Consider the following 21,019-nt stretch of genomic DNA (forward strand, 5'->3'; position numbering starts at 1 on the left):
CTGCGTAGTAGCATAGGGTACATTAGAGAGAGAGGGAGGGAGAGAAAGTTGTGATAGCCCAGTTCACAGAGCACTACAGTTTTCCTTAGCACTTCTTCTATACTAGCATCATATTGTAGTGTTAATTCATTGTCACAACTCGGCATTCACGACAGAGACGTGGAATTTATTAGGCCAGGTTAAAGCAGAAAGAGTACAGCAGTGAATTTGTGAGAGTAGCATCGGAACACCAGTACCATGCCAGGGAAACTATACTCTTTTTACTCTAACTTGGCCTAAAATTACCATCTCTGTACTCTTTTTACTTTAACTTGGCCTAAAATTGCCATCTCTATACTCATTTTACTCTAACTTGGCCTAAAATTGCCATCTATGTCTTGAATGCTGAGCTGTAACGGTATTAGCACCGGAATATATTGCTAGTCACGAAGAAGTGCTATGGATGTAGAGCCGTACTGGTCTTTTTCTACCTCCCAGCTACGTGAAACAAGCATCAATAGGACGAAAATAACCACTAGTAACCAAGGAGACTCATTCCTACTCCGTCACTAAAACTCGTGGAATACGTCTTAGCATTGAAGTAAAAGTGACCCAGTTCTGTCAGATGAAAAGATAGTGAAATTATAGTAGCAGCAGCATAGTAGTACCGTGAGCCTTAGCAGCAGCATAGTACCATGCGTCAGTTCCCGGTAGCCGTGCCAAGTCGACCAGTTACCGGGTTTAGGCTATTCCCGGTAAAGATGTGCTGAGTGGTGCTGGGAATGTGCGTTTGTGGTGCAGTGGCATTGTGACGAGGGATGTGTGTGTGTAGCTGGTTGATTGAGCTGTGGGGCTTGATTTACATGTGCTGGTGATGGTGATAGTGGTGGTGTTGGTGGTGATAATGTTGATGAGGGTTGTGGTGGTAGTGGTGATGATGTTATTTCGGCACATTCAGAATTAGGCAATGTTAGTTTAAGATCAGTAAAGCTTAATGTTGGCGATTCCTGTTGTATATGTTTGTGTGCTGTATAATTTAGTACATACCGAGCTGTGAAATACTTAATACACACAATTGAATTTAACATAATATTAAAAAATGTATATTTCAGCAAACACACAAGAACTACGTATGCATATAAGTCTTAAGTTCCGGCATTGTTAATTATAAGAATTCCTGTATTTAACTATATATTTTCACGTATTGCAGGTGTATATATAACGAGTACGTTGAGTATATTATAATCATAAACAAAATCACGCGTCAAACACTGTGGATACGTTTGTTGTGTACGGTTTGAAGTGTTTACGTTGACGCGAGAGAATGACGCCGTACTCTGCACCCCCACCCCCCCTCTCTCTCAAGTGGTGGTGGTGCTGCCAAACAACACCCATATCTCCCTACCGTACTCTCTCCCAATTCTCGCCCTTCCTCTTATTCTCCCATCATTTTAAGCACTTTCCACACTCTTAAAACGATAATATATATATATATATATATATATATATATATATATATATATATATATATATATATATTCATATTCCTGTACCTGTATATATATGAGAGACAGACTGGCAGACAGACAGACCTAGGACACACTCTCTCTCTCTCTCGTACTGAACAGGTTAATGAAGGCTGTATCTAACCTCCAGTTTTAAAAGTCCCTCCCAAGCCGAATAAAATTGTCTGGAGTCAGCAGGAATTAAATAAAAGATGAGGGTCATTGACTGGGAAGGGTTGATAACTACTTAGCTTAAGTGACGTGGGAGGGAAGACTGAGGTGTAATGTGGAGAATAAGTCGCCATGGCAGAGGTGTTTAGAAGCTATGTATGCCACTTAGAACACGACTTGTCCTTCATAGCCAGGCAAACTGTTAAAAAAAAGCACAGAATCCATAACGTTTATTTGAAAGTCCGATATAAACACAGGAAAAAGTGCAGAATAAATCGCTATAGAAGAGGTGTTACGGTGCCTCACGCCACCTATGTTGCTGCCCCGAGACATGTCCTTCAGTCAGGTATGCAAAGCCGTTCAAGAAGCCATAGTACACGTTTTAAAGCCCATCGTACCAACCAAGCCATTCAAAGTGTTGTTTTGATGACTACACGAAGCACGAGGAACAGGGGTCGTTTTGTGAGTGGCTCTGGATATTTCGCAACACCTCTTCCTTTGCGATTTATTCTGTTTGTTACTCTCTTCTGTCCACTTGCATGTTATTGATGCAAACCATGTCGATATTAGAACTATAAAAATAAAGTAGAAGAGAATGATACAGTAAATGGCTTTGGAGAAATCGTAACACCTCCTCCATAACGATTTATTGTGTGTATTACATTTCAGTATCCTCTCTTAAATTATTGATGCAAAATGTGTCGATAATGAAATGAGGGGAAAAAAAAAAAAAAAGAGAATGTTAGGGTGTAATATACAAACAAAATCGCCAAGGAAGAGGTGCAAAGAAGCCTCCTCTGCCATCCAATACGCGGCACCAGGACGGGTTATATTCACTACTTGTCTCTGAAACCCGGTCGTCAAGGTTAGCGGTTTATGTAACGTAGGAACCAGCAGTGCACGTTATTTTTCCCATTTCACTGAGTAGGCGAGGTACGATCTTTTTCCAGGAGGTAGATGATGATGATGATGAGGAGGAAAAAGAAGAGGAGAGGGAAGGAGAGAAAAGGAAGTGTTAAGAGGAGGAGGAGGAGAGTTACATAGAGTTACATAGATACACAGACCTTACGGTACCTACGAGGTGGTCCAACCTTAATAATATGCCTTAATACTAATACAGTGCATAGGAGCAGGAGAAAAGGATAGCACAGCAGAAGGCTCTCTCCCCCACCCTCCAGACCCTCCGGCATTTGCCGTACAGGAAACAAGAAAGGAAGTAATACCTTGCAGGAATGAACAACCTGAAGGAATTTTATAGGATCGGCAGAAAGTAGAATAATATGGAAAAGGAAAATTTGGGCAAACAGCCACATACTTACTCTATGCATGCAATTTTTTTTTTTTTTTGTATCAAAAGATGAATAGAATGTTTATCTATTATATATATCCTAAAATATTGTCTGTGTCTAATAGACACATGAATGCAAACGCGAATATGCAATAATTGCTCCATCCTAACTAAACGATACCAATTGCGTCGAGATATATGTCCAGTCTCTTTTTAAATATATTTATGGTACCACTCTCAATTACATTCCCAGGGAGTTTATTCCATTCGCTTACAACGGAGTAAGTGAAGAAGTTTTTGGTTGTATCAAGATTAGCCCTCCTTGCTGGCAACTTCATACCAATTACTGTGAATAGCTTGCCTGAATCAGTATTACTAAAGCCTTTTAGAATCTTAAAACATTCAATCAGTTGTCCCCTGAGTCTCCGTTTTCTAAGAGAGAATAGGTTTAATTCCCTGAGTCTCTTGAGATATGGTTTATTCCTCAGGGACGGGATTAACTTGGTAGCCCTACGCTGGACCGCTTCCAGTATTTCTATATCTTTAATTAGGTGAGGCGCCCAAAATTGCACTGCAAACTCTAAGTGTGGCCTGACTATGCTTTTGTAAAGGGGGATTACAATATCTTTGCTTTTATATGTAAAATGTCGTTTGAGGGAGAAGGAGAAAAAGAGGAGGAGGAAGTTTTAAGAGAAAGCATTGTCTAGCATACAGGAGCGTTACAGAAAACGGTTTAAAGGTTACCTATGCTATTGTTACCGAAATAGTTTTAGGGCTTTCTGTGGTATTTTTTGTGCATGCTGTTGAGTCTGTGGGTTTCATAAGCTATCATGTTTTAGAGTGAGGTTGTGGAGTTGCTGTGCTCTCTCTCTCTCTCTCTCTCTCCCTCATTCCAAAGTTGAGTCCGGTTTAAAGAAGTAATATCATAGTGCCTATGGTGGTACAACTCTAAACTGGCGGATAGGGTGTGGCGCGACCCTCTGTACACTGTTGCTATGTTTCCAAAACCCGCGATGTGAAACGGCTGTTATATATGTAAAAGGCATCACAAATAAGATAAACACATATGAAGACAATGTTAACGTGTGTATTATAATATATGAAAGAACAGTAAACTTATTATGCATAAAATATTTAAACGGCAATACAGAAACGTGGCATAAATATTTTAGTGTTGCTAAAAAAAAAAAAAAAGTCACTTTCATTGGCTTTCACCGTATTTCTGGGGTGGGTAATAATGTCATAATTATTATTATAAGATAATGTGCAGGAATATAAGTAAAAATATGCCAGTTTCTTAGTTTAAAAAAATGATACATTAAATCCTTGTGAGCTGCTACACTCACTCAGACCCTGACTAACCCGGCCAGAGCCTCTTCGTGTCAATTGTCTTTGTGTCCTTACCTCCTGGGTGGTTTGGAAATAGTTAAATTTACAATATGTACAATATAATGTAAAAGAAAATAACCAAAATGTATCCTGAAACACCACAGATGAGAGAGAGAGGGGGGGAGAGGCAGGCCAGGGGAGGTGTTGATGGAGAGATGGAGGAAGGGAGGGAAGGAAGGAGGGAGAGAGTGATTGAATGAAAAATCATGGCGCCGCACCAGCGAGGTCATCTGGCGACAAATGTAAAACAATAATAAATATTTTTTAAATATAATTAGATATAATTAAAAAAAATAAAGAAATGAAAGCATAAGTTTATAAGTCACTCATAAAAGAAACAAAATTCCCCAGGGTGACGCACATCACCCCCAGGAGAGAGAGAGAGAGAGGGTGGGAGGCATCGCGCGTAAGGAAAACGTGTCACACTGTACAGAGCTTCGTGCCCCACCTTAGCCGCCAGTTTAGATTTGCCCCACCAAAAAATAGGGAAAACAGAAATTTGGTTTTGTACATTTTATTTTATTATTATTATTATATTTTTTAATGACGAGAGTTCATAGGACAGATATGGTTAGCTGTAGTCAGTTTATTTTCACCTGATGGAACTGGCAGTGTGAATCAAGACAAGCTAGAATTTTGGAATCAGAAAGTCAGATTTACTATACTCTTTTCACCTCAACCTGGTCCAGAGGGTCATCTTTTGGTAGTTTTTTTTTTTTTTTTTTCTCCCACAGAGCTTATTGGCAGAAAGACAGTGCCACAGCTGTACTATTTCCCAAAGCACTTCTTCCTGACTAGTATTATAGTCTAATGTTCATCAATTGGTATGGTCCATGTTCAACATGGAGAACTGGAAATTTTAAGCCAAGTTAGAGTAAAAAGGGGCTTAGGACAGTTGTAATTTTTGGGTTATAATGGTGGAAAGCTCAGGAATATTGAAAGAACTGCTGGAACTATGGAATATTGAATTGTTGGGCGTTAATAATGAAAAACTTCAATATATGGGAGCATGGGTAAGGGAAAGGTGAAGTATTGCATTGAAACAGTTGAATATTTGGCGAGGGGGAATATATATGATAATGGGAGAGGGTGGATCAGTATGGAGTCAAGAGAATGGAGGTTTGTTGTATGTGAGTAGAAAGTAAGAGCTTTGTTCATAAATTGGCAAGATGAGTGTATGCGTGTGAGGTGGAGAGGGAGAGGAAGGCCGAGGGTGAGTTAGAGGAATGTGGTTGAGGTATATGGATGATGATGTGTGTTGGAGGGAAGACAACCAGATGGTGAAGATCAGGGCAACATAGTTTTTTTTCCCCCCCTCACTCTAGGATTAATGCATCTGGGTATACGTAGATAGAATAGTCTATAGTATTAAGGTGTCTGTATATAGATAGATAGTGTGTAAATTCTTAGTATATTAATGTTCTCTTTTTCATTGCAGTGTTCAGCCGGTGGAGCGCAGTCTGGAGGTGGAGGGGAAGGTGCTGAGTGCCATCGAGGAGAAGGCAGAATCTCTAGTCAACATCACAATCTCACCCTCACCAGTCCTCAGCAAAAGACACAAGCTCCTTACCCCCTCGAAGCCGGATGCAACACTCAGCCACTTCATCAATGCCAAGGACTTCTTCAGCCGCTTCCCCATCAGGAATTTCACCCATGTTGATGAGGTGGATGTGACTTTCTCTGATGCTACTAGTGTGGATGGAGGAGGGATCAGCATAGCGGAAGTTGAACCATTGGTGGAAAGTGCCCCTGAAATAACAGATAAGGATGTCCTCCCTCTGCCAACAGCTGAGGAAGAAGGCAGACAAGAACTTCATGATGATGCAGAAAGTGAAACCCGTCCAGGTGAAGTTTCAAGAACACAAGAAGAGGAGGGGAAGGATGTTGATAAAAAAGAAACTGATCCTTCCAGAATAGATGCAGCAACTCAAACAGAGGGTGAAACGGAGGGAGATTCGGCCAGCAGTGTCAAAGCTGTTGAAGCTGAGGCAGGTGATGACAGAAAGGAAAGCAGTGAGGAAGCCACAGTTGAGAAGGAGGCAGCTGCTGAAACAGTCACAGTACCAATAACAGAGTCACAACCTAAGGAATCAGAGGTTAAAGGAGATGAAGAAGACAAAAGAGCAGATCAGAAATTGGAGGAGGACACCACCAGTAAATCAAAAGAGGAGAGAGAAAAGAAAACAGGTGTAGAGGAAGACAGTAAAACCCACAGTGAAGAAGAAAAGGAATCAGGGGAAAAACTTGATGAGGAACAGCTGGAAAAGGACTCGACTGAAAAGGAAACAGAAGGACCAGAAGACCAGACTGTCAAAGCCCCAGTTACAGAAGTGGAAGATGGCGAAGTGGAAAAGCCCTCAGACACACAGGAAGAGATTGAGAAGGATGAAAGGGTGGCTGGAGAAGTAGAAAAGGAGACAAAGAAGAAGAAGGAGGGGAAGAAAAAGGATACAAAGGAGGAGGGTGAGAAGAAGGATAAGGATAAAAAGAATGAGAAGGAGGAGAGTGAGAAGGCTGCTGACACGCTGGAGACGTACAGCCAGTTCACTCAGCGTGTCAATGCCGAGAAGAAGAATGACAGTGAGTTATTTAATTCTTGTTACATCTTATCATCCTATCATATTTTCATATCATATTGTTTATGAAGGCTCCAATGTGCATGCATGCTTAGGCTTAAGTCACCTAATGGCAGTTCTCCAAGCTGCTTAATCTCTGGCAGCTGCCCTATTCAGTTCCCTATCTTAGCCTTAATCCCATTTCATAACTCATATTTATACATACGCAGTATGTAAGTAGTTTTGCATTTAAGTGGCTTTGGAGATTCCTTAACATCATGTCCATAGTAACCTATTCAGCACATTACACCTCAGTATCCTCGTGTATGTGAGTGATGCAAGATTTGTCAGTATTAAAAGTACAGTACCGTAGGTTGCAAGAGAATGTCAGGTGAAATATGCAAAATAAATCACCAATTATGGGGTGCTACCACGCCTTCTATGCCACTTAGAGTATTGCTCATAGATACACATAAAGTCCTCATAATAAGCCTGAGATTTGACCCAAAATATCACATCTTCTTCCATACAGCTGGTACTGTATGTTAAGGAAAAATAGCTTATTATTTTTACAGTAGCCTTAGAAGCCCTGTATAGTAGGAAAATTTTCTGGGATTTTCCTAGGACCTAAGATCAGTAAAGCAATATATTACCTTTTTTTATTTTATTTTTTTTTCTATATAACTGCTACTGAAAATTGGAGGATAGTGATGGGACTTCACAAGTAATAATGAAACTTAAATACACAATTTACGGAGGACCTAAGGCAAATACAAATGTTTAAAAAAAATAATACCATGAGGACTTAACCATATCTCATCCCCTTGCAACATATGTGTCATTCTCTTGTATCTTATCCTGATGCAGCTTTTATCTCATCCCCCCCTTACAGCTTATGTCATCCCCTTAAATTTCATCTCCTTAGTTTTTTTTGTTTTTACCTTTATGTATTTGTCTTCAAGCTTATCACCTTCTATTTCATCTCTTTATAGCCCATTTTCATACAGATTATGCTCTTATATCTGGTCTCCTCATGTTTGTATCTGATCCCCTGATGATGAGGACTTACCATACCTCCTCCCCTACAGTCATCACCAACGGTCATGGTGGTAACGGACACAGCAAGGGGCCCAAAGTGAAGAGCAAGAACTACGCCTCACCCGACTGTGGCTCAAAACTCCTCATTGCCAACCCTGAAGCCTCACACACTTCCAAGGTAGGACCAACTCACATAATAAGTAGAGAGGGGGTAAGGTAGAAGACAGTAGGCTCCCATAGATCACCGTGTTACCCCCCCCCCCATACAGGAAATGGTTTGGTGGAAGGAAAGGGTGAGAGTTCATTGGATTATTGATTGGCGGTGAAAGGAAGGAAATAGTTTGGATGCTGAACTTAATTGCATTAGGATATTTAAGGCGTCTTCCCCTAAAACAGAGCCTGTAACAATCTTCTGTATCTACATCCCCACTTATACTGTGGGGAGGACATGGACAGGGAAGAAAAAACACGTAGGTCCTCATTCTGGCTGTTCTGAATATGCAACAGAGTTTAGTTAGAAAAGAGTCATCATGTTTAGTGGATAGCAGAAGTTAGTGAGAGTGAGTTCATTGGACAGCTGAATAAAAAAGTATAAGTAAGAGTGGGAGGGAGAGCAGAAGGGAGTTAATATCCTCATGTCCCCACAGGTGATCCATGCCAACCGTGACGAGTACATGCTCAACAAGTGCCGTGACAAGATATGGTTCATCATTGAGCTCTGTGAGAGTATCCGTCCGCAGAAGGTCAGTTGTACATTCTAGTTTGATTGTATTTATATCAGCCCTGTTACCATTCATTAGATGGGGCAAGTGGTATCCAGAAATATGAAAAAAAGATGAAAATAAAAGTAAGAAATTTATCAGCTGAGAAAAGGCACTTCTTGTTATACAGGGTGCATGAAAACAGATGACCACATTTTGTGGTAGGCACCCCCTCTGGTATTAAGGCATTTTGCCATAGATAGGATAGTAAATAGACATATAGCTGATAAAGAGCTGATTAATGATATGTAAGCAAATCAAGTATTATGATGTTGAGAAACTTAGTTTTTGTAGGTATCCAAGATTCACATTTCTTGGTGCATTCTCAAGCATTAAATTTATATGATCATAGGAGTGTGTGAGGGTCACCACAACACTGCTGGCACTCATGAAGTCAACAAGTGTTTGACATTTATGAGCTTTAATTTTACCCTACCCATACAAATTACAGCACTGAAATTAATAAAATTAGCCCAGAGAAGCCCAGTCAGTATGTCAAAGATGTCAGTAATTAGGTGTGTGCATTATGAAGTTGTATGATAACACAGCATATTGTACTGGGAGTAGGTGTTATGATTGGTGCACATTGTCCTCAAGAGTCTTTTGTTCCCTCATGGTTATCATTAGACTAGAAGAGATAATCATGTTAGGCTGGGGGCACCCATCACCCATTCACTTGATGTAGTGTTGCCTTTAGGTGACTGCACTGAATGACAAGCCTAATGGTTTCCTTAACCCAGGAAATCATTTACAGTGCTGGGTGACAGCCATATAACCAAAGTATGAGATGATTTGAAGCCTACTACAGTGTCCTTATTAACAGGGTAGAGTGACACAAATGCGGCATCCATTCAAGAACCATGCCTCCACATCTTCCCTACTCGCTGCTGTGATAAGACACTGTCTGCTGCAGTAGAACATTGGTTTGCTGCGTGGAACAGCCCTGTAGGGGTGATTGCTTACCTGCAGTTGATGGGTCTGCTTGCCCAGACAGACCAGGGCTCCTCTTTTACTACTTGCACTTAATTATCCCCAGTCTTTCTGGCTGAGCATGCCCATCAGCCACATGCAAGCAACTGCTACTGCAAGGCTGTCCTGTGTAGTGAACAGATCTTCCCTTGTGGTTGACAGTGCCTCTCCATAGTAAGACACAGGAAAAGGTGTGGAGGCTTGATTCATGGATGAATGATGCATTTTCGTTTCTCCACTCAGTTAACACGAGCACCTAGCATGCTTCACTTCACCCTGCAGTTTAGTTATACAGTATGGTTACCACCCAGCATTGTAAATGGTTTCCTGGGTTACAGGAAGTCAATATAGAGCCACCTGAAGTGGAAAGTAGAGCAGTATAAATGGCATGAAGGAAAGGGGGAAGTCAGAAGAGAGGAGGGCAGACACAGAGATAGAATGAGAAAGGGAAAGGAAGAAATAGGCAGCACCACATCAAGTGAGTGGATGACGGTTGCCACCATTTACCTCCTCTGTTACAACTATGGCTGCAATAAAAAAAGTCATCATTTTGACAGGTTTTATGGAGATTATATCTAACTCCCTCACAGTGAGAGTTCCCTTGTGATATACAGTAAATGAATTTGTTCAAAAGTGCCAAGAAGAAAATACTGTATCAGGTGTCATTCTACTGAAGAGGTTAAGACTCTCAGTGTGCTGATGTCACATCAGTTAAGTCTCACAATTACTAGGCAATTTTGTCCTGTTTAGGAGTGATGTCTCATCATGAAGAAGCAAAAATTAATATTAAGTAACTCTACCAGATTATTTTAATCAGTATAGGAAAAATGTCACAGCAAAAGCATTAAAAATCAGTAGGTCTGTTGCTGATACTGATTCCAGCACTTTGTTAACTCTCTGTCCGTTGTCTTCCAGTTTGAGATCGCCAACTTTGAACTGTTCAGCAACCTGCCACGTGACATGGTTGTGTCGGGGTCGCACCGCTACCCCACCCGGGACTGGACACCCCTTGCCCGTGTCACTGGCCAAGAAGGCAACCGTGGCATACAGCCATTCCCTATTGAAACTGAGGATTTTTTTAAGTACATCAAGGTGAGTCTGGAAGAGGAATGGAAGCTATGAGAAGGAGTACTGTGGTTAAGTTACATGTGATGTGTGTCTGAGATTTTGACAGGTTGAGCATACAGAGATGATGATGAGTGGATGGATATACTGTACAGTACAATGCTTCCCTGATTGACAGAATTGTAAATAGCAGAATTGTGACTGAGTTGCTGAGAAGTCAGTGTGGAACTGAAGGCATTGCTGATGTCATGCATAGTGGGAGATACAGATAGTTTGAACATGTGGAGAGAATGGACGATGAAAATTATGTGAAAAAATTTGTTAGGATGATTGTGAAGGGTAGAGCACCAAGGGGCAGGTGTAAGAGGATGTGGGATGAGGCACTACAAAATTACATCAGGGTTAAGGGATTGAATAGAAATGCTGTTGGAGACTGTGAAGCATGAAGAACTATGTTAGATGAATGAGGACAACACGTGCAGGATTAGGACATACACCAGGGTTAGCACTGAAAGTTACTTGGGGTAGAAACAGGAGGAGGCCAAGGATGAGATGGTGGGATGGAATGGAGAGGTATGTGAGAGAGGGGGGTGTGAGCTGGGAACAGGGCAGTGCACTGACGGGGAACCTGATAATATGGAAACGATGTGTTGTGGCCACCCCTTACGGGATTAAAGCGCCTGACAGTAGATAGATAGATAATGAAGAATTTGACTTTCTCAGATAAGTTCAATCTGTTTAGGTTCAGTTTGTGATGCCCATAAATGAGCATTTGAACAACAGGACTATAGTAGCAGAAAATGTCATAGATAGAACTAGAGGCTGTGGGTTTATTGGTAACTTCAAAATTAGAGCCAAGTTTTGCAAAATCTTGGTTTTGATTTTCAGTTTTCTTAGATCATCTGATTTTAAAATTTCTGCAGTACATAATGATTTAATCCTCCATTCTCCCTGATTTTGAAAGCCTTCCTCACTTTGTTTAAGGATTAATGTTGCCACTGTTTGAAAGGTCATGCCTCAAAAGTAAATAATTTGTAGCAGAAATCAGTACAGTACCAAATTCAGATACCCCACACTAAAAATAATTGGAATACCCAGGTTTCATGTCAGAACCATACTGAGGTTGAAATGGCAGGTTTTTCATTTACCAATTGCAGGGATAAATTTGTAAAGGTCAGAACACATCCCCCACTAAAAATAAAATTACGTGTACTGTATAAACCACATTTTTACAGTATGTCGATCGTTAACAGGTTGAGGTTCTCAGTCACTACGGTTCAGAGTTTTTCTGCCCTATCTCGCTCTTCCGCATCTATGGCCTGTCAGAGTTTGAGGTCATTGACACCATTGAGGACTCCAGCGATGACCATGAGGACACTGAGGAGATTCCAGACACGCTAGAGGAGCATGATAAGAAGAAGGCCAAAGGTGAGGAACTGAGGATCATTGTCCTCGTAGTTAGTTCTTCCTTCATTTTTATTTGTGGTTCCTGTTTTTGTCACTCTTTCACTTAGTAATGTTCTGTTTTAGACGCTCATTGACAGGTTTAAATCACTGAATATGAGGTAAGTGATACAGAAGCTGTAGTCAGACACTTGCTATAGTTTTTTCACTTAAGCTTGGCCTGAAGTTTCATCCATAAGCAGCTTATTTCACATAGCTCAGTGACAGAAAAAGGCAGCACAACAGCATCATATTTTGTTTTTACAGCTCACTATTCAAGAGGAAGAGATGGCAGTTATAGGCCAAGTTATAGTTATAGCTGTTGTTTCTTAACCTGGGGCTGGCTGGTTGGGCAGACCCATTAACCACTGGAAAGCAATTGATTCTGCAGGGTTGTCGTACAGGTACAATACAGAACATACATCATGTAAGGATCCTGCACCCCCATATGGTAGACAGTGCCTCACCAGGGTTGGACATGCAGGAAAATACAGAAAGGTATGGCCCTGCAGGAAATTATGGAATGGTTTGGCTCCCAGGTGGATGACACAGCTGCTCCACCTAGGTTTCACTGCCATCACATACAGTACAGGTTCGCATTCCAATGCCAGTAATAGAGCATAATATGGAAACGTGATTAAGAACGGTGAGGATGTGAGAGGGAGGGGTAGGGGCATCAGCTCCCTTAACTCTTCACCTCCCATAACATCCATCCCTCTTGCCCACAGTTAGCAGATAGGAGAGTGTCTGGCTACTGCTTTGCAGCACGTCACAGATTCAGAAGTTCAGACTCATGAGGAGGTATCTAATGCAGTACATCCCTCTTATGTATTTCTATGTGTACGTATGTGTGTCAGTTGGCCTTTGTATATTTCTCTCTCTTTGTCCTTATACCTTTGTGTCTATATTTTATTTGTATGACAGGCTACGGGGGGTTGGCTCCAACAAGAAGACCTTCAGGTACAGATTTGTTTCTTTACTCAGTAACACTACATCCTTCCTTAGCACATTTTTACAGCTTCACTCGTCTTGTGTGTGACCTATCTTACTTTTTCTTCCCCCTCCTTTTTGTCCCTCTCCAGTGTTTATGTCCCGGTAGAGTTCAGGGAGAGGTTTGCTGTAATCATCCCACCCTGTGAGAATGAAGAAATTTGTGATGTTGTGGTAGTTATCGGTTATTTTAATTCCATAGTAAATCTTAAGTATCAAATGAACACCCACATCATTAGCATCCTCAAGCGTTGATGATGTAATGTTTGTTGATAGAAGGAAAATGTAATAAATTTGGAATTTAGTCTGCAACCTGAATCATGCAGTCTTCAGTGTGTGGTTCCAAAAATAATTGCTGCACATGTAGGCTATTTGTTTGTGGACACCCCTTATGGGATTAAGGTGTCTAGCTACAGATAGATAGATAGACAATTTTTATCTTGACCAAAATTGTAATCCTTTTCTGATTTATCTCTGTAGCTGAGTGATAGAAATAGAGAGTGCTTAGGATCTCCATCCTTTCCATACCACCTCTTTGTGACTGTTATTGTTAATCTCTTGTTGCAGCTCAGCATTCAAGATGGAGAGACAGCAATTTTAGGCCAAGTTCAAGCAAAAAGAATATAGTACTGTAGTTAAGAGATTATTCAGTTTGGGTCTATCAGGTATGTTTATATGAAGCAACAGTATGTGGTGAATGTTCCTGGCGTATCAGATTGAGCTGGGATTCCGGGGGCTTGAATGGTGAGTGAATGCAAGCATGAACCATTGGATTGGGCAGACTTGGGATGTTTGGACGTTACTACTCCTCACCCTGCTCTAGGGTGAGAAAGGAGGTCTGGATGATGATGATTCTAAGTGTAAACATTTTCCTAAATCTTTGCATGGTGGTCTAGCAAGTCAGGATGCCCCAACTGGATGTTTCCTATAATCTCTAAAATCGAGGGGTGGTTGGAATATGTTGCTCATGTAATGCCACTAAGAGGCAAGAAACTGATCATGATTACCTTATATCTGGACAGAGCAGCCTAGCCCTAGGTTCCATAGACACCACCATACTTGATTGGATGGTGAACATGGGTTCTTTATGTCCATGTTAAAGCTTGCCATTTTGTGTTGCAGATGAGGGTAAGCCGAGTGTGATCCCCACAGTTCTGAAGAATATGCTGACGGGTGTGCTGGATGTCATCAAGCGAGGCTACCGGCCCTCCACCAGCACCGCTGACACCACCGATACCTGCTTCTCCCTTCAGCCCTCCCACACCGTCCCACCCGCCACATGTCACCTCGCACAGTCACTCAATTATATCCTTTCCTGCTACCACTCGGAGTACCTGGCCCTCATGCAGACACCAGTCGTTTCACACACGGTTAAAAACTCTGCCTTTTGTCGCCTACTGGCTTCTAGTATGTGTCTGGATCCGCAGGTTAATGATAGCGTGGTATATGATACTGTGTGCAATAATAGTTATGTGTGTGTCATGCTGTCACCCAAGCACGTGCTGGCCATGTGCTTCATGCATGACAACAGGATCATGAATGGTGAGGTGGCATGTGACTCTCCAGGAGCTCACCTTCCGGAGAACTTCTCCGCCACCTCCACAGATATTATCTCTCCGGACCAGGCAGTTCCACCCTACGTGAAGAATGCCAAAATCAATACATCCAGTATTACACGAGCTGATGCCCTTGATAAGACAGGCAGCCAGCACCCTGACCAGCATACTCTTGCCTCAAAGGACAAGGAGAATAGGTCTGCAGCAGCGGAGCAGGAAGCTGAGGATTCGGAGGACAAGGCAACCTCCGGGTTACCAGAGACTCCTCCAACCCCAACACCCAAGTCCCCTAAGAAGAGTAGAAAGACCACTGGACAGCAGGATAGACAGTTGAGGGACGTAGTTGGGGAGGGCAATGCTACGATTCAGCCAGAAGTTGACTTGGAGACAGAGGGGTCGAGTTTGGCTGGGCTGGATTTGGAGACTGAGGAGGTTGAAGACGAACAGCAGGAGGACTTGGCCACCCCCTCTCCAGCCACTGCCACCACCACTACCACCCCACCCCCACAGACTGAGGCAAAAGTGTCCTCAACAACACCCACTAACAAAGAATCAGTTGTTGTTCGCCTGTCAAACAAGATTAAGGTAAGAATCGTGATAGGAGGCGTCCAGTAAGATCAGGGTAATAATTATGTCAAGAGCAGTGAACAAATATTCACAGTTGACTAAAAATTATGGCTGGAGCTATTGAGAAGTATTCTTAGTACCATGGAATTTCTCTGTGTGCTTTAGTCCAGGTGGTAAAAGAGGCATCATAGCACCTCTTTTGTGGCAATATAATAAATTCTCTTGTATGTTATTTGCAAGGTAGATGGGGGTGCTCACCATCCACTCACTCGATGTAGTGCTGCTCTCAGGTGCCTGCCTCTTTCTCTCTCCCTTCATTCCATCCTCCTCTTTCTTTCCTTCATTCTTTCCTCTTCCTTCTGTCTGTGGGTGACTCTACACTGAGTGATGAGCCAAATGCTTTCCTGTACACCAGGAAACCATTTGCCACCCTGGGTGGGAACCATATAACCAAATTATGGTGCCTGATGGTTTAGTGCAGGTTTACATCCAATGGGTAGTTGAGGTCCGTTGCCCACATAATGCCACTCAGGGATGAGTGAGGCTGGTCACTCTCATCTTAAATGTCAGAATCAACTTTCCTACCCCTAGGCTCCTACTCTCCTCATGGGGTAAGATTGGATTAGATGATGAATGAATGTTATTTGTCTTTTCAACAACAGTATGGTTTGCATCAGTAACATACAAGAGGACAACAAGGAATGTGCACAGTAGATCATGAAGCAAAATGTATTACAAAATTTTTAGTCACTTAAAATATAGTCTTGGGTTTCTTATTAGAATTAACCACTAGACAGCATCTGTAACTCCTATCCTTTTCTCCTGGCCATATGCAGTTATGCAAGGTTAACAGGCAACAAGCTGCCTACAGGCGACGTCACACTGGGACAAAAGTGGCTAACACGCAAGCCAGTTTTGTGAGCTGCTAGCCAAACTAACCCACGGTGAGCGAGATTTCACTTGCAAGGCGAAATGGATAACAATTCTCGCTCACAGCTTGTTGGTGGGATTAGAACTTAAATGAGCCTAAATTAATTTTGTAACTGGTGAGAAAATATTCTGTTATTCACAGAAGGAAACTTTAACTAAAATTGTTAAGTAAATACAATTTAATTCTTGTGGTTTTTATTCATTTGTATTTTTTTCATGTAACATGAAATAAATATCCAGACACTCGGGTGACCAGCCACGGAGGCTGCCTGTTTTGTCTCCAAACAACAAGTAAAAATCAGATTTTGATATGGACCCTGCGGCAAAGAAAACTCTAGAAGACTGCTTTGTGGCTCTGGAGTTGCTAAAGTACGTGAGGCGGTTACAGAAACTGATGAAAAGGGAATGGGTACTCCCTGGTGGTTTGTTTACAAATGACCATGAGGCGCCAAGGGAGGCAACACTGTGGCTCACAAAAACACACGAGTGTGATAGACACTCGACTTTGCTAGCCGTTTTTGCCTCACAAAAGCTGCTCGCATGTTAGCCACTTTTGGTCTAGTGTGAAGCCGCTTTAACCTGTTTCGCTGTCCCATTCAGATTCATTTACCTGACCAGTGCAAATTAATACTCTTAACTCCTTTTCATTGTATCAGTCTTTGCATCCGGCATCATTATGTAGCTCGCAAACTTTACATTCTAACCATTTGTATTGTCCCTTTCTCCGGTCATAGACAAGACGTTATCATCACAGACCACCACAAACTACCACACCACACCCAAACTTTTTTCACTGTACATGTCTCCAGATCAGAGTCAGATATTTAACTGTCACAAACAGCAGCAAACCACCACATCATACCCAAACCTTTTTGGGTGTTGGTCTCTCTTGGTCATCTGCAGTACATAGCCATCACGAATTACTTCATCATATTATAATTGCATAAAGAAGCATGTACTACTGTAGGAAAAATCAGCTTAATTTCATCCACCTGTACCTGGCAGAGGATGGAACCCAGCGTATCGCATAACAATCAGGCAGGTTTCGTAGATTGTGCTGACTCTATTGGATGAACAGATGTGGTTGAAAGAAACAAAGACACTGCCTTAGCTCATGCACACAAGAACTTGCTTATTTTTGGCGGACGAGTTGCAGATGTGAGAGTGAGGAAAGGGTGTCAGGTGGAGGGATATGTGAGGGTAAGGTGCAAACCCTTACTCACCCACCCCACTATAACTCGTCAGCTAGATATAACCCAGTTTGTGTGCACCCAGACTAAAATAGTGTCTCTGACTTTTGTCCCACCTGTATTTTGGGAGATTAACAGCTTTTACATGCCTAAGTGTGAGGGGGGGGGGGTTGCTACTTCCATTCAGGCTAACGGTAAGGATGGGATACATTGCTTGTTATAAATCATTCATTTTAACTGGGAGAGATGTTTGTCCTTTTATGGCTTATTTCCTGTAGCTCAGTTGCAGCACAAGACAATACTAGGGCTCAGCATCCTTTTCTTTGAATTTCTTTGTGACATGCACCATATTATAGTGCTAATCTCATATTACATCTTGGCATTGAAGATGAAGACATAACAGTTTCATGCCTATTGTATACTCATTTTACTCTAATGTGGCCCAAAATTTCTGTCTCTCCAGCCTCAGTGCTGAGTTGTAACAACAGATTAACACTAGAATATGATGTTAGTCACAAAATAGTGCTATGGGAAGAATATAGATCTGTAGCAATGTCTTTGTCTGCCACTGGCCTATGATATCAGCTGCAAAAAGTTTTAAAAATGGGGCCAAGTTTGTGTAATAGACCTGTAGTTTGAGTGAACAGAGTATAGGGCTAGGCAACTCTTACTTGATTTTGGCATAACTCTTGTCTCTCCTGGTCAGGCGCTGGAGTACAACATGTCCATCAGCAGTCAGTACCTGGAGGAGCTAAGTCGGCGATACAAGCGTCAGATGGAAGAGATGCAGCGCCAGTTCAACCTCACCATCGCTGCACTCAACGCCACCTCACACCAGGCCTATGAACGGGACCAGACCCACCAGAGGGACATAGAGGCACTGGAGAGGATGCTGGCCAATGCAACAGAGGCCTTGCAGGACCTGATGGCCAGCAGAGACTCCCTGGCTAATACCGTAGTGGAGCAGCATCTTCTGTTAATGGCTGTGGAGGTGGTGGTGCTGTGCCTTGTGTTTACATTATGCCATCGACGCACACCACATCACCCAATGCCACCACACAACAGGGCACAGGTAAGGATGGTGATGATGATAAAGATGAAAGTATATGAAGCTCCTGCTCATTCATTATCTTTACTCAAACACCACACCCCACCATCACACAGTTTGGCAAAAGTACGATCTGTGAAGCTGGTGTTCTTTTGTTCTCAGGCCAAGCTATTTATGATATACTATACTGTATATGGAATCTGTTGCAGCACTGACTTAGAATGCAAGTCATGGACAGTTTGATTCTATTACAGCACCAACACAAAATGCAATTCACAAGCAGTTCACTATGCTCACACTCCAATGCAACCACCCACACCAGGACACAGTTGCCTCATGCACCTCTCTCACAATATGGACAATCCTTTAACCAACTGTAACCTCATCAAAAATCTCTGGGAGCACCGAGTTGTAATGACTGATTTCTTGCAGTCCAGTGCATAAATGTCTATAGGAACCTTTGATCACAATGACAGCAACAACACTTTGACTGAGCAGACCTGTGGCAAGCCAAAGGTTGAACTGTAAAGGCTGGTGGATGTACCTGAATCAGGTTGAACTTAAGTGTAGCGTGTACTGGAGGAGAGCAGACTGAAAAAGAATGTCTGTCTATCTATCTATCTATCCATCTATAGCCAGATGCCCTAATCCTGTAAGGGGTGACCATTTGACTTTGAGATGGTTATTTTATGGGGAGAGGCACTAACCCTCTGCCAACTCACTTCTTGACACTTCAGGAACACGTATGGGTTGGATGTATGGTTACCATCCAGCGTTGTAAGTGGTTTCTTGGTTTTCAGGAAACCATTAGGCTTGTCTATCTATCTATCTATTGCCAGACGCCATAATCCTGTAATGGGTGGCTGTTTGACTGTGAGTTATTTGTTTTACGGGGAGGGGCACTAACCCTCCACCAACCCACTTGTTGACACTTAGGGAGTATGTATGGTTTGGTTATATGGTTACCACCCAATGTGGTAAATGGTTTCCTGGCTTACAGGAAACCATTTGGCTTGTCACTCAATGTAAAGCCACTCGTAAAGGAAAGAAAAGCAATAAGAAGAGACAGGAAAGATGGGAGAAATAGGAAGAGAGGAGGACAGACACAGAAAAAGATTGATAAAGGCTAAGGAAGAAGTAGGCAGCACTACATCAAGTGAGTGGATGATGGTCGCCACCACCTACCACTTATTAGGCTTGTCACTTAGTGTGAAACCACCTAAAAATGAAAGAAGAGTAATAGAAAAAGAATGAATACCTAAATTAGGATTATACTGCCTGGAGATCTTGTTTCAGCCACCCTAAATGAGAGATGTATGGCATATGACACATTTTGTATATACTGTAGTTCATGTATTGTCCCATCAAGAATATACTGTAGGGTCCTGGGGGCTAGACGTACACAAGGCATTTAAGGCAAAAGTGACCATCAGCATGGTATTATATGAGCAACAGACTTCAGCCACATCTTAGATGTATACCTTTAAGGACCACATCTTGATTGGAGTGCCTTATCCTGCAGCACCACCAGATGCCCATTTGATTATATGGTTACTGCCCAGTGTAATAAATGGTATCCTTGGCTGCAAGAAGTTCTTTAGATTGTCACTCTGTGTAGTACTGCATTGCCTGAAGGTAGTGCTACATTAAGTGAATGGATGGTGGGTGCTGTTACTTACTGTATATTGTATAGTAATTTAAAGTAAATGGGTGGCTGCCATAAACATTGGTAACTAGCCACACAGTTGTCACTCTTAGGCAGGAAACATTCAGCCACAAATAAAGAGAAACAAAGACCAAGCTGAAATGCTCATGTTGTTACAGGTATTATTAAACGTCTTAGAATTCTTTTTCCCAATAGCCTACAGGAGCTGTTAAAAAATAATTACTGTACCAGCTGGTTGTGGCACATAATGTAGCCTCCATTCCATAGAAGCATCAGCTGCACCATAGCCAACCCCAGTACAGGGATTCCTTAGAGATGAAATGTAACTGTGTTTGTTTATTATTATTATTTTTTAATGTATGTATAGAAGTGACAGTGCCATGCTAAAACAGGGATACCCCACTATGCGATACCCTATATTAGCGATGGAGGTAGAAATACCACCCTACCCTGCCTATCGTAGGCCAACCCCCAGTTTTGTGTTGGGTCCAGTGAGGTATCGTCTGGGGATGATCGGCTATAAGTTTGAATCACGTACACTCCGCAACCAGCTGAGCCTGCCCGTCCACCAGAATTTGATATTTTCTGACCTATCTTTTATGATTTCCCGGTTTTATTTGTTGGTTTTGGTCAGTTTATTAACAGGTTTTAGGCTTAGGATAGCTTCTTTTAAAGCTGTTAGGCCATTTAGATGGTTATAAACTTGTTTTTGGACTCATTTGGGTAGGTTTAGAACTTCATTGGGGAGGAATCCCAAAGCTCAGAAACGCATCCCTATACATTACATGTTAAATCTACCCCGCTGTACGATACCCCACCTAGCGATGGTTGTTTCCTTGACGCATCCCATCGTAAAATCGGGGTAGCCTTGTAATCTGATTTAATATAGCTGTAGCTCAGTATACTGTT

At 42.0% G+C, this 21,019-nt stretch overlaps 1 protein-coding gene across 1 annotated transcript in view; it reads left to right on the forward strand.

Annotated features, from left to right (window-relative positions):
* Positions 1–21,019, forward strand: part of LOC145402047 (uncharacterized) — a 49,460-nt gene that overhangs the window by 26,443 nt on the left and 1,998 nt on the right. The window contains exons 2-9 of the mRNA XM_080274143.1: positions 5,771–6,486; positions 6,553–6,912; positions 7,976–8,103; positions 8,573–8,668; positions 10,571–10,747; positions 11,974–12,148; positions 14,276–15,294; positions 18,103–18,468. Of these exons, the coding sequence (XP_080130269.1) occupies positions 5,771–6,486; positions 6,553–6,912; positions 7,976–8,103; positions 8,573–8,668; positions 10,571–10,747; positions 11,974–12,148; positions 14,276–15,294; positions 18,103–18,468 (3,037 nt within the window). The remainder of the gene's footprint in view (positions 1–5,770; positions 6,487–6,552; positions 6,913–7,975; positions 8,104–8,572; positions 8,669–10,570; positions 10,748–11,973; positions 12,149–14,275; positions 15,295–18,102; positions 18,469–21,019) is intronic.

The sequence above is a fragment of the Coenobita brevimanus genome, chromosome 57, assembly GCF_032717465.1.
Source record: "Coenobita brevimanus isolate Jiangsu-jjx chromosome 57, ASM3271746v2, whole genome shotgun sequence".
Classification (NCBI taxonomy): Eukaryota; Metazoa; Arthropoda; class Malacostraca; order Decapoda; family Coenobitidae; genus Coenobita; species Coenobita brevimanus.